This window comes from Apteryx mantelli, chromosome 2 (assembly GCF_036417845.1).
Source record: "Apteryx mantelli isolate bAptMan1 chromosome 2, bAptMan1.hap1, whole genome shotgun sequence".
Taxonomy (NCBI): Eukaryota; Metazoa; Chordata; class Aves; order Apterygiformes; family Apterygidae; genus Apteryx; species Apteryx mantelli.
Window position 1 is genome coordinate 140717641 of NC_089979.1, and position 15103 is coordinate 140732743.

The window sequence follows — 15103 nt, forward strand, 5'->3', positions numbered from 1 at the left end:
TTTTTGGTGCTTCCTGGATTTTGAAAGTTTATTAATCACAAATATCTGGATGTTTTAAATGAAGTGCTTTTAATGTACCAAAAAAAGGTAAATGAAGTATAAATATGTTTTACTTGAAATAGTATCATAAAATTGCAATATTCTGTAAAAGTGTTGGGTTTAGTAAAAATAATGACAAATCTGAGGTACTTTAAAAACTGTGAAAACTTATTCCAACACAAATATGTTAAGCTTTCCTTATTTTACGATTACTTTGTTTTCCAGTTATAGAGGGTATTTAAAGTTGTGATTACTAATGGATTTAAAGTACTGAACATTATCATCCAACCTTAAGAGCTTTTCAGGTTGTTCTGTTCCATTTTGGAAGATGAAACTCTAATGATTAAAAAAAAAACAACCCACTATGTGTGTATAGTTTAGGTTCTGAGTGATGTAACTTTGCAAAGTTCCTTATATATAGCTTCCTAAAAAGCTCCTGAAAATTCTTCTTTTCAAATTATAATTTATTCAATGCCATGAGGCAGTGTGGTATGTTACAAGCAGAAGTAAGAGCTGCCAGAATATGATCAGTTTCTTGATTTAAAAAGAAATAAAAATAAAAATAAACAATTATTCTATAGCATAGTGTGCAGTGTACAGTAGAGAGACAGATGGACCAGAACACAAAAAGCCTTCTTTTATTTCTATTAATTTCATGGACCTTAGAAACTGCATTGCTTTATCAGGTGCATGCTGCACACTATTTCAGAGTTATTTGTTGTATCAAAGCTATCGTGTTGGTGTAAAGTGTCCATATGGAACTTAGTTCTGTCATATAATCCTTGTATAGTACACAAATATTCTCATGCTTATAGCGTCTTTATTATCCCTTGCTGAGAAGGATAGAAGGAGAATGGAGGGGGGAGTTTAAAGTCTCGTGGCCTTGCCCATGAGACCTGATATACGGTGTGCAAGAGCACCCCTCAAAGTCTGCAATTTTAGGTAGAAGAGTTCAGTCTTATCTTCACACCAGCCTGCACACTAGGTGTGTTTATATTTTTATTATAAATCAGTGTAACAAAAAACCCCCTTCAAACTGTCATAATTCTCACATCAGGAGCACAGCTGTAGGCTGAAGTTCACGTGAATGTGTTATATAGACACCCAGTGGCAGCCCTAATGCTGTTTAGCTGGTAGGGATCTCAATGGAAAAGTCTGTAGTAGACCTGAGTGTGTGTGTGCCCATTTGTATAATGCAGTGGGGCTTTTGGAGAACGATGCTCTAGAAATCAGGAGTCGTGTAGGCTATTCATTACCATAATTATGTTTACAGGATAGGGATATGTAATTGTTTTATATGGAAAAACAGAAGAAATGGCTGCTACCTTGTAAAGGACCTTGAGCTTTTTCCTACTTTCTGCATTTTGTGCTCAGCCTGAGCTGCCAAGTGCCCGTCTCTGCGATTTTGGAGATAGCCAGGAAAATCGCTGCTCGGGACTCCTGTGCAGGTGCGTGATACTCCCTGCCAGCGGGTTGTGGTGCTGGACCTGTGCTAGCATGGGTGTCATCCACGCTTAGCGCTAGAGGAAAAGCCCTTAGGCCTGTACTTACATATTCCATAACTCTGGGATAGGTCTGTAATTTATTCAGTGCTTTTTGGTGTCTAGTGCAATGGGACCCAGTTTCATTAAAACCCTTGATAACTGCCACAATGCAAATGTTAAATAATAATAATGAGCAATACCATTAAAATCAAAGGGAATACTCACATATTCAAATGAAAATGTGAATTATCATCAGAGGCTATTGTTCTTATGCATGAATTAAAATTATTACAGCTGTTATGTTTCACATTCTGATTACAGAGGTGGGTAAAAATCCTGTTTTTGAATAAATAATCTCATTTTGTGAGAAGGAAATCTAAGTGTAAGAATTATTCTAAGCTCATACAGTTCAAATACAGTAAGACTGTGAAAATAGCTGACATATGGCTGGTGTCAATGACAAAGTTTGCCTGAATAGCTGCTGCATTTGGGGGAATAACATTTCAATTATAGTGTCATGTTTTACTAGTTTGTTTTTCTCTAGACAGTTTTGTCATAGTATAAGCAGAGTAAAATACATGTTAAAATCATGGAGATTTCATTGTTCTGACTAGAAACAAAAATTATTGTGAACTAAAGGAAAAATAAAACTTTTACCAGCATGTGATGTAGACTTTATGATCGTTCTGTTTGTAGACAGTTAATGTTTCAGATCTAGTTTGACAGAGAAATGTGATTGTTCCGATGTCTAACCTGATCCCAGTAAATATGGTGAAATGCTGCTACTGTTACACGAATCCATATTAAGCTGCATTTCTTGATAGTCCATTATAGAATGGCATAATATTGCTTTTTTTTTCTTTTTTTTTTTTTTTTGCCATACTGCTGTAGTGACTGGGAATTTGAATCATGGGTAGCAGTTCCACTCTGCTAGTCCTGCATAGGAATAGGAAGATGATGACTGTCTGTACAGCAAACATAGCTGGAGTTTTTCTTCTCAACACAGGGAAATACTTATTTCAAATTTGTCTTCTCTGTTGTTCTTTTGGGGCAAAAAGGCAGATCATACTTTTGTTGCTTTCAAGAGTAAGAAAGGTAGACATGCAGTGGTAATTAAGTCCTTTGTATGAACTGCAACATGATTGCAAATTTGCTTAATCAAATTTAATAGGATGAGGGAGTCATCCTTTCAAGTCAAGGGAATAGTTGAGTCAAAATATAGCTGGCAAAATGCAGAACATACCAAAACATACTGGAATCAGGTTTAATACTCTGCAAGACTCTGGAAGTCCTTATGTTGCGCATGGAGCAGTTTAATTTCAGGCATCATTTTGTATAAAAAACACTATCTTTTCTGTTCTTAAACTAGCAGGCATCAATCTTGAATTAAAAAAAAAATCAGTGAATACTTGTATATGTCGGTGTAAAAGTGTAATGGGTGCTCCTTGTCATAACTCCATAGCTTTCGGGTGGTTATTACAGTTTTGCCCTGAGAATCTGGTTCCTTCTGCTTTCTGCAACATATGATAAACAGTTTGTCCTCCAAGTACAATCTACTCAGTTTGCATTTAAGTTTCATGTAGTCTTTCCGATGATTATCTTTGCCAGAAAGGTATTATACTTATTTAATGCAGAGATTTGTGCTGATTTCATCTGCTGGTAGAGTTTACCCAGAACCCCCAATAGGAAGGTTTGCTATATTCCAGGCATTTTTCCCCTCTTGATTTACTTAATCCCCTCCCACCCTATGCACACACTGTGCATGCTTTTTGGATCGAGTAAGTGAGAAGTTGGGTGACAAACTAAATGGGAAGCATCTGTTTCTGCTTCTGTGTTGAAAATGCTGAGACAAAAATATACTGTATATAAAATGAGTTAGTGCCATTTATCCCACCTAAGTTCATTTTGGAGGTGACACTTCACTAGCTGAATCGTCCCTGAAATTGAGCTACTACTGAAAATGAATTGTGCATTTTATGGTATACTAAAAGGAAGTAATAACACAGAAATATTAGAGAGGACATAAAAGTTCCTTGAAAATACATGATTAATCCATATTTTAGTTACTAAATGCACCAAACAGGTTTTTTGATTGATCCTGAACATTTCTTTGATGTTAGCACCCTTGAAGATTGGGACTTTTCTGTTTGCATATGGATTTAGGAACCTGTGTTTGCAAATGTTGACCCTTATAATCAAGCATACCAGAGTCTAACTTTCAAGCCCCCAGGACTTAGGATCTTAATGTTAATTTTTTGTCTTTTAAAACTATTTCAGTTTTATCTGGCTTCTTATATTTATTTAAGCTATCGATTTGATAACATACTGCTTTCCAAATTTGTGTTTTACTATGTGCTCTCTTTAAAGAATTCCATCCCTTAAATATAGTATTTTGATATTTGCATTTGGGGAATTAAAAGTAGTTTCTCCAGGTTGCTGCTAGGAAAAAGAAAAAGATTGAGAGCAGTAGCCTTTTTTTTTGTCAACTGTACCATGATGAGATTTTCTTGTACAGCATAAAATTCAAAGCTGTAGAGTGAAACTAGCAACTACTTTGCCCAGATGCTTAGGAACTGCCTTTTTCACTGTAAATTGTTTGTCACATTTGGATGGATGCAGTTTTCTAACAGCCAGTAGAATCCTAATGCTCTTTTGAGACCAGGATTTTGATGAAATTTTGTGTGTTCAGCTTTAATGAAGTTAAATATATGCATAAGAATTTGCAGGACTGAGGCCACAATGAGGTCCTTTTGTCTGTCGTGTCTTAAAGAGTAATTGCAGAGAAAGGAGAAGATTAGTATGTATTACATCAGCTTTTCCATGAGTAGAAAACCAAAGGTTCAGTCTGATAACTTGTGTGGTATTAAGTAGATTATGATTTGTAAGCATAAAGGTTTTAAACTTAATTCCTGAAGCTACAAGTAATCTTAAAAGATGTTTAATAATAATTTGAATTGAAAATGCATTTGTAGGCCCACATAAAAGGCAAAAGATCATGCTGATGTATTATGCAGTGTTTTTTTCTTGGCTGTCCTGCACTGCTGCTGTAAAATAGAGAGTACTGCTTAGCAAACGTTCAGTGTATCAAAATGCTGAATAACATCATTAATGTAATAGTTCTCATAGTATTGTCTCTTCCCTGATTGGCAAGAAAAATGTGAGGCATTTGGTAACATGACACTGCATTAAGTATTTTAATCCTCTGTATTGACATATCAAACATATAGGCTTGTATTCCACATTGGGTCAAGTGAATCATCTATTTCTCTTTATAAATATTCTAATTTTTAAAAGAGCCACTAATTGCATATTAAGATAAATGTTACATTGTTGTTTCATGCTAAATCTCTGTGAAGGCTGTATGCTAGAAGATCCTACCTTGCAGAAAATAAAATGATACATGCTACAAAGGGAAAAAAAGATCTTCTGTGGAAGTTTTCTAACTTTTCACTGAACTGGAAACTTTTACAGGTTTTTTGTTTTATGGATTTTTTTTTTCTTCTAATGAATTGGAGACATAAGGTACATTTGATAGAGCCAAATCCAGTCTGACACAGTATTTAGATTGCCCAGAGCTAATACTCTTTGTTCTCTTGGACTATAAGTATGCAAAGTCACAGTTGTTTTTTCTTTGTTTTCACAAAACCAGTGCTATCACATACTGCACAGGAAAGAGATTCTGATCTCAGAGGTACCATTTTAAAGTAAAGTATAGTTTTATACTTGAAGCAGTCCACTGACATCAGGTGAGTTTCTCTGGATATTCATGGCTATAACTGAGATTAGAATTTAGTCCTTCACATAGATATAATTGAGATCAGAATTTAGTCTTAAGTCTCTCTGGGTTTCTCAAAGCCCTGCAATATATCTTATTTAAATGCCTACCTGTTGTAGCAATTCTTGCTGGCAAAAGATGTCCGTAATCTCGTGTTTGGACTTCAATTAGAAGTTCCTTTTTTCACAGGCTTACAATTTGCTTTATAATTCTCCTTTTTAGACTTGAAATTCTAAATCCATGTTCTCAGACACCCAGAGCTAAAGCAAAAAAGGAATTTGAGGACCTGATGCAGGACACAGATGTGTTACCCAGTACTGCAATCCAAGGCTCCCCACTCCTTCTGCTACTGCTCACGTAACTCCTCTGTTGCTGCCTAATCTTGGAGGCACATAAGCTCTTTACCCGCCTGCCGTTTTGACTAGAAAATTCTGCGTGTGATCAGTATTCTCCTAGCACAAATAGCATGGTGCCTTGCTTGTGCTTCAGCCAGGCTGAGATCCATAAACTAAAAGAAGCTGTGTGAAGTCAAGGGATCCCAAAGTCAAGATCCCAAGCTAAGGGGCACTCTCAGAGCATGCCAGTGTAGTTCTGACTGGGTAAGGCTTTTCACAAAATATGGTCACTCTTTAGGGGAATATCTTGGCAGTTGTTGGTCCTTCCTTTTATATCGTAGCTTAGCATTCATAGTACTTGCCTAAGGAGTGGAAGTCACGGTTGCAATTTCCTCTTCCCTAAGGGAGTTCAAATCTGTCTCCACCTCACCAAAACGTATCCTACCTACCAAAGAATTCTTCCAGCTATGGAAACCCCTTTCCATGTGAAGCTCTTCCAATACGCAGCAACAATAGCACAAGTAGTCGCTAAGATACTGAAGTCTACTGGTTAGAGTACTGGATCAGGTTCGAAGAAATGTAGGATTTAGTTGTTATTACTGCCACTCAGGTTTTGTTAATTGATTGTTTGGTGTAAAATGTAGAGGTACCCTGAGAATAGGAACCGAAGTGCAAGACTTCTCCTCCTAGATGAATGCACTAACCACAACCTATTTTATAAAGGTAGAGTATCACTCATGTTTCTTATTTAAAAAAAAAAAAGGGGGGGGGCAAGTTTTTCTAGGCATGCTGTCTTTTTCCATGTTCAAAATCTAACTTGTGAGAATGCTGCATTTGTCAGCGCTTTTGAATTATGGTAATTCGTTCTTTACGGAGAACTCAGACCTATGACATGTGCCACTCTACTATATTACTTATGCACAGCTGATCTGATGAGTCCGGTGAAAAAGAGTCGCCATGCACTCAGCATCCCCAGACGTTCCCACAATTTGTGTGAGTTGGTCATCTGAAGAATTTGTGATGCAGATCTGTTGCTATTTTTCTGCCTGGTTGAAATTCACATACTCTATAAATGAGTTTGGGAAAACTAGGTTAAAAATATGATAACCCTACTGCTTTGGATTGCATTTTGAGGTATGTATCTGTCCTTATGGTACAGGGAGCACAAGTATTTACTGCACAGTTCTGGATTCACTTCTGAGGACCAGGGGCACACAAGTTTGTTGGATCTTGACTTACTTGATTGAGTCCGTGTATTTTGAACAAAATATGTGTATTTTCTCTTGAGTTAGGCCAATAAAGGAAATGTATTTAATTTGTATTCAATGATTTGCATTCAGTGGCTGGGTAGATGAGGGGAGAGCAGTGGATGTTGTCTACCTTGACTTCAGCAAGGCTTTTGACACTCTCTCCCATAACATCCTCATAGACAAGCTCAGGAAGTGTGGGTTAGATGAGTGGACAGTGAGGTGGATTGAGAACTGGCTGAATGGCAGAGCTCAGAGAGTTGTGATCAGTGGCACAGAGTCTAGTTGGAGGCCTGTAGCTAGCGGTGTCCCCCAGGGGTCAGTCCTGGGTCCAGTCTTGTTCAACTTCTTCATCAATGACCTGGATGAAGGGACAGAGTGCACCCTCAGCAAGTTTGCTGATGATACAAAACTGGGAAGAGTGGCGGATACACCAGAGGGCTGTGCTGCCATTCAGAGAGACCTGGACAGGCTGGAGAGGTGGGCGGAGAGGAACCTCCTGAAGTTCAACAAAGGCAAGTGCAGGGTCCTGCACGTAGGGAGGAATAACCCCATGCACCAGTACAGGTTGGGGGTTGACCTGCTGGAAAGCAGCTCTGCTGAGAAGGACCTGGGAGTGCTGGTGGACACCAAGTTAAGCACGAGCCAGCAATGTGCCCTTGTGGCCAAGGAGGCCAATGGTATCCTGGGGTGCATCAGGAAGAGTGTTGCCAGCAGGTCGAGGGAGGTGATTCTCCCCCTCTACTCAGCCCTGGTGAGGCCACATCTGGAGTACTGTGTCCAGTTCTGGGCTCCCCAGTGCAAGAGGGATGTGGCACTACTGGAGCAAGTCCAGCGAAGGGCTACAAAGATGATTAGGGGACTGGAGCATCTCTCTTATGAGGACAGGCTGAGAGAGCTGGGCCTGTTTAGCCTGGAGAAGAGAAGACTGTGAGGGGATCTTATCAATGTGTACAAGTATCTGAAGGGAGGGTGTCAAGAGGATGGAGCCAGACTCTTTTCAGTGGTGCCCAGTGACAGGACGCGAGGCAACGGGCACAAACTGAAACACAGACGCTTCCATCTGAACATGAGGAAAAACTTCTTGACTGTGAGGGTGACAGAGCACTGGCACAGGTTGCCCAGAGAGGTTGTGGAGTCTCCTTCTCTGGAGATATTCAAAACCTGCCTGAACATGATTCTGTGTAACATGCTCTAGGTGACCCTGCTTGAGCAGGGGGGTAGGACTAGATGATCTGCAAAGTCCTTTCCAACCTCAACCATTCTGTGATTCTGTGATTTTTTTTCACTGTGAAACTTTTTGGGGGGTAACTTTTTATTTTAACTGTGGAAGAATATAGGAAAATCATCAGATTTTGTGTTTTGATCATTTCCTATTTTCTTGGAAGAAAACTATGAAGAGCTGTATGCAGATTTTTCTGTTAATATAATATTTAGGATAGTATGTATATAAAGCTGTCATAAAAATGGGACATCCTGGACACAAAATGTCACATAACTTTCTACCCTGATATCTAACAATGAGAATACTAGTATTGTTGTCAAACATGTGGCTTGTTTAATAGACAGTGTCTTGTATATACCTAACAGGTGGTAAAAGAATAGTTTGAAAACTATAAATGTCTTTGAAACTGAAGCTGTTTGCCCATTTGTCCGTAAGAAAGGGAGCCTTCATATTTTTATTAAAATAGTAATAAATAAGAAAAGCACTCCATCTTATAAGAAAAACTTCAATGCGAGAACTTTTTGTAGCAGTTCAAAGTTATTGCAGTGCTGTACTGTGAACAAGAGCTGCAGATCGATGACTTTATAGTTTGTCAATGTAATTTCTTTCTTATGATAAGTACATGTAGATGTCTGTGTGTGCATGTATATTATGTAGTAAGCACAGTTCCAAATCTGTTGATCAGGCTTTAAACTGATATTTCTATAAAAAGACACCAAGATGAGTACATTGTCTAATTATTATCTTCTCAGTATATATTTAATACTTTACCCATCTTATGTAGGGGGGATAGAAAACAAAGTTTCTTCACTGAATATATTATAAGAATAGTAATGTAGAATATAGACGATAGTAAGAATTAGTACATTCTAGCCTGCCACATCTTGATTTCTGTGAGACTGATGCTATAATAAACTTATGTATAATTTTTTAAGTGAGTCTGTTCAGTTGTCTAATTTTCTTAAAGGTTTCTTAGTTTGCTTTTTGATGAAGTTGCGGTAGAAAAATGAGAATTTTTTTGTATTACTACATAAACAATTGTCCCTTTGTTTGAAGGTTCAAGCTCAAGTGCGGCATGCAAAACTCAGTTTTGACAAACTGAAGACTGATGTCTGCCAAAAAGTGGATCTTTTGGGAGCAAGCAGATGCAACCTCCTTTCTCATGTGTTAACAACATATCAGGTATCCAAAGAGAATGCTGACCTTCAAAAGAAAGATTTCCTGTTAATAAACGTTTTCAAAAAAGATTACTATGACAATATGCAGATATGACACAACTATTAATACAGCTAATAATGGAGGAGTGGGGTAAAACTTGCATTAAAAGCAGATTGGTGTTTAAGCTAACATTGTATTGAAATTTTACCTTCCCTTACAGACAACACTTCTTCATTTTTGGGAAAAAACCTCACACACCATGGCAGCTATCCATGAAAGTTTCAAAGGTTATCAGCCATATGAATTCACTATGTTAAAGGTAAGGAATATTCAGATATGTTTGTTTCTTTGGTGATTTAAAAAAAAAAAGGGACCATACAACTATGTAGAAAGCACACATTCGTATTTTGCGTGCTTGTCCAACAGTGGCTATTTTATCCCTGGTATTTTTTTTCATTGAAATATAGGTTGTCTGTCAAATGCACTTCCATCCTGTGGGATTAAAGACTGCATGTAGAGTGCAGTGATTAAGGACCTATTTCAGAAGATGTCATTATTCAAGGCTTCGTTTAAGTATATGTTTAAGTGCTCACTAGGATTGTGCTTGATTGGTCCTAAAGAATAGTAAAATCCAGCAGAATTAGGAATTTCTATTGCTTTCCAAAATCCCACAAAAGAATTAATACTATTTTGTTTTTGCATCTGTTTTTAAAACCTGCCCCTCTTTAAGAAGACCTTATCAGACTGAATATGAATACATAGACTCTCAGAGGTACCACACCCGTTTTGGAGTACTTGGACTTTCTACCCCTTAACTGCTCTGGAAAACATAGTTTTGCTTGACTAGTAGTATTTGGTGAATCTTCTATAAATTTTGAATATGGAATATGTGCAATATCTGACTGAACTCTATGAGTTCAGAGTTTAGCTGAGTATCTGAAAATAAGCACTCAGCACTGCGCCTGCATAAGAGTTTGCTTTGCCCATTGCAATTGGAGATTCGTTAAAGAAATGGGGAAACAGTGGAAAGGTGCATTAACTTTCCAGTTACCCCCAGATGTATTTGTCCTGTAGTTATTTTGTGCAGCCTAGTAACTATGTGATTGGCTGATTCTATTTGCATGGGAGGAAAATAGCATTTTAGTCTGGAGAAGGTCTTATGGCAGGGTTACCACCAGAAGAAAAGTGAAGAGTGAACAGCTTGTGGCAAAGTGCTGTTTGCTCAGAGAGACAACCCAGTTTGAAAATAATTGTAAATCATGGCCTCAGTCCATGAGATGTTTGCGTGTATTAAGTGTAGAAGAGGAAGTTGGGCTACGCTGTGCTATATAGCCTGTGGCTGCCCCAGAGCTCCTGGAAAATAAGCACCTGAAGGTATAGAATTTAATTCACTCCAGACTACCAAACTTGTCTGTACATGACTATGCTATATTTAAAGTTGTTTTCTAGAGTGTGGATTGAAAGGGAACGTTTGCTGAACTTTGAAGTGCACAAAAGCTTGTAGGGACTGTTATTCCTGCAGCTTGAAACATCAAAACAAAACAAATCAAACAAACAAAGAAATGTCAAGCTTCAGTCTCTCCTGACCAGAGTTAAAAATAAAGAGACTCTGTTGTGGGCAGCATTAAAACCTCATAAACTCTTCCAGCTTAACCACCCACTGAAGAATTTTGTCTTGCTGGAGAAGTCCTCATTAGTATGAAGTTAATATAATTCTAAGCTTCCTTCTGTCCTAGTCCGTATCACAGAAGACAGGGGTCCTAGCCAGAGTATATCTCCAGATTTCAGCAGCAGACAGTTTGGGCATATTTGATTACCCTGACATTTACCAGTAATTGCTTACAGGCTCCCCAGTTAAACTCCAAACCAGAAAGGCAAGTTTATTTCTCCACCATCACCTCCCATCGCAACAATGTCTAGTTCACAGTCCGAGTTCAGAATAGCCAGAGTCCTGTCCAGGAGGCTGGTACCAGGCAACTCAGCTGTCCTGCTCATAACTTTGTGATGTTTGAAGTTTTCTGAAGAATTTTTTCTCTATGCTTTAAAACAAACCAATTTCAGTCTAATTTGTGAGGACATCCTATACTTTTGCTGAATATATATTCTTTATTCTCTTGTATATCTAAAAAGTTGTTTATTTGAGCAAGACAAATGCTGTTTCAAAATTTATTGCAACATTTAGACATCTTGGAGGGAAACTTCTGTAGAAAATGCACCTGTTCTGGAGCATAAAGTACCCAATTTTACCCAATAAAGATGAGATGTCTGCTGTTCATTTTATGCATTCAAAATGTGCAATCAGAGTATATAATTGCTTAAAACATGCATGAAATCTTTAAATGTACCCATTTCTACATATTTAATCGGGTGTCATCTCTTTCAGAATATTTTTCCTTGTCTTAAATCTTAAAAGAGATCTTTTCTAAAAGAAAAGAGGCACATGTAATTTTATGTAGTTTTGAATCTGGTGCTTGCAAATCATCCTAGTCTTTGTTATGATTTCAAGTTATGATATTAAAGGCTTACTTTCACTCACAAGTGATCCTTCCAACTTAAACTAATCATGTATGTATGTAACATCAGACTTCTACTTTAAAACAAGAATTTAAGGAAACAGTGTTAATATTTCATTTAGATGTATATTGTCCTACTGAAAAATTAGAAGGTGCTATGCACTGGAAAATTACTATTTGTATTTTGAAGTATGAATATATTCATGTGCTAGGTTTACCTCAGAAAAGAGACTCTTAAATGCCTCTTGGGATTGTTTCTGGAAAGAAAACATTGTCTTTGGAGATGTTTGCCAAACTCCATTAATGAAAAGCAGCCTATTTGTTTTTTTTTCTGCTTCAGGGTATATGCTGAAAGTAGTATAATTGTGCTATTGCAACTGTATTCCTAACTGCTAGTTTTATGCTTGATGAAAGATGATTATTAATGTGCTAACAGCTCTATGTATTGTGATGTAGAAGTATCCTTTTCTGTAATATTAAAGATGATGGGCTGCTGTTCTGATAAAACTTAAAAGATTTCATTTTCTTGAAATTACTATGTACCAAATGAATTCAAATTTTTGTCAAGGGCTGCTTTCCAAGAATGATGCCTCTTTCTAATTTCTGTAACTGTTTATTTGCCAGAGTTACTTCATAAATTTTTTGTTACATTTTCTATATTTCTTTACTATAATGCCAAACTTCCTGAATAGTTCATATGGCCTAGAAATAATAATGGCTCTGGGTAAGGAAGTCAAAAGACCTGGATCTCTGTGCATCCATTTATCTGTATTTAAAATGGGACACTGCTGCTTAAATAGTTCGGAGAACTGTGTTTGGAAAGGTACTACAATATTACTATGTTCTGCTGACCTTTGCTGTAGTCTGGTACCTGTTCTCATTTCTGTTTGTTATTGACTTTACTCACCAGGCAAGATTGCATAGAATTTTATATCTCTGGGTTCTCTTCTACGTGAATCTCCATGAGGAAATTCCGAAGCCACCTGCTTTTCCTCTTCTCTTTCAGAGCCCCCCACATGAAACATACCCACATTTTTGTCTCCTCACTGGTGTTACGCTTCCCCATATGTTGTTATGACTTCCTGAGACATATCCCTGGCTCCTGGAGCTGCTGTCAGCTATCCTACTTTGATTCTTTCTCAGCAAAGAGGATGTACATAACTTATGCAAGGCACTTGTGGGGAAACTGGGCACATTGTCGATGTTCAGGTGATTTAACTGTAGAGGAAAGGCTTTGTGTGCAGTCCAGATGATCTTGGCTTGGCCTGACCCAGGTTTAGGTGAAAGGCTTTTTATAAGGGAGTAGCAGTCAGCATACCAGTAGTGCCTGATTTGGAATTTGAGTTAACTTTGCAGTGGAGGAACCCCTTGCTGGCTTGGATATTTAGTCTGAGTAATGGGTGCAAGCAAAGTACCATTGGGTACCTTTCAGCTGGAGAGACATAGACAAGATAGGCAGAGTGACTGCGAACTTGCTCTACTATTGTGTACATTCTTACCCTGATTTTTATAGCAAAAGAGAAATAACGAACCCAGGAGGAAGGCTTTCTCAACATGAATGGAGCCTACCTTTGGTCACATGTTTGTGTGGCTCTGCGCAAAGTCAGCGTGAGTTCACACAAGCACCCAGACAAATACTATGAAGTTAGGCATTTGTTTCTTCCAAACCAGTGAAGTCAATGAAGCTTCATACACCAAACCGAAGTGTGCTTGCTTCTGTCTGAATTCAAGCTATATATTTACAGCCTTTTTTAATATTTACATTCTCCAGATAATGAGATTTCTTCCCTTCTTCTAATATAGCCTGAAACAATTACAGAATGTCAGTGGGTTGAATTTCTATGCAGGTTGACGATCGTGATCACATTACTGTGGATTCGCATTGAGAAAACAGTTGATGATTATTTTGTAACATTCAGTTTTATTTCATACCCATTCTTTAGCCTTTCTATCTTTTAAAAAAGACCTATCGGTTTGTAGTGCGCATGGGGATGTGGGAGGGAGGGAGGCAGGAGATAGGAAAATAATTTCATTATTTGCTGGCAGAATTTGAGGGAATATTGTTAAAAATTGCAGCAATATTTTAATGCAATAATTGTTTAACTAATTGTTTTGACATTTAGACAATTTTCATCATAATCCCTGAAACTGAGGCTATCTTTCAGCCATATATTTATTTTTCTAATACAGGAAATAGTAACTCCCATTATTATCATGCTGTTTCCTTCCCAAGGTACTTGTGAATTCCATTTCTATATGCTGTTTCCGTGGTTTGATCACAGTCCTTTAAAAATGGATTTCCTGAAACACTCTGAACAGTAAAGGAAGCATCATAATATAGTATATTGAAGGAGGAGGAGGATTTCTTTCCTTTTTTTTTTTTTTGTGAAGATGCTGGAAATTTTACTTTTGATGATTTTCTTAAGCTTTTATAATTAGGCAGTAGTTAAAGTAGCTCTGTTTGTTATTCAGAACCATTACACCCCTTTTTCTTGGGGTGGGCTCTGTGCTGCTATACTTTGAGGCAGAGCACCACACGCTGCCAGAGCGTAACCTCCTGGGTCTTATACTATGTAGCCTGCTGCGAAGGTGTCCAAGATAGCTTGGGTGCCAGAAGTAGTACAGTCCCCTTAGTGCAAATCTCAGTTATCTTTCTCTGCACTGCATTCTTGTGCAAGTATAATATGTATTCTTATGTTTCTGAATGCTAATCCAGATCCTCTTGGACTCAATGGAATTATTCCCATTGATTTTAATAGTACAAAAAGTACAATTTAATCAATATCTTGTACAAATGTAGTAAAGGGGTAATATATTCATTCACAGGTAATCTCAGGTGACAAGTGTCCATTTCCAGAATTCAAGAAGTCCACTATAAGCAGTTCTGATTAGTGCTGTTACAGTGTTTTTTAAAAAAAAGTGGCAATCATAGAACAAGAAAATTTTCCTTGAGTCCTCTGTTTATTATTGCTGCTTATGTGATCCCTCATCCTTTGATGCACAGTGTCTGCAATGCTTCAGGTGCTTATGGCAAATTATTTTGTGGAATGGAAAGAAGAAATAACTTACTGAGAGGAAAAAAATCCAACTGTAGCATATGAAAAATCCATTAGTTTGGTTTCTAAAATACTGAAGTATACATTTCCTCATAGAGACAAATACTAAACTAAGCAGAAATCGGACTGTCCCTTCTAGTAACTATGTTCTGGTCAAAGGAACAGTGCAAATATGCACTACTAGATGAGTGGGAATATTTTTATCATAACAGATGGGCTGAGGGCTCTAACCTTTATTCAACAGATTAGACAGAAATAGTGGTGAAATTTT

The 15103-nt window shown here is 37.6% G+C and overlaps 1 protein-coding gene across 3 annotated transcripts in view; it reads left to right on the plus strand.

Moving 5' to 3' along the window:
* Nucleotides 1-15103, plus strand: part of ICA1 (islet cell autoantigen 1) — a 73724-nt gene that overhangs the window by 39348 nt on the left and 19273 nt on the right. For all 3 annotated transcript variants that reach the window (XM_067291651.1, XM_067291653.1, XM_067291652.1), the window contains exons 7-8: nucleotides 9162-9287; nucleotides 9484-9582. In XM_067291651.1, coding sequence (XP_067147752.1) covers nucleotides 9162-9287; nucleotides 9484-9582 — 225 coding nt within the window. The remainder of the gene's footprint in view (nucleotides 1-9161; nucleotides 9288-9483; nucleotides 9583-15103) is intronic.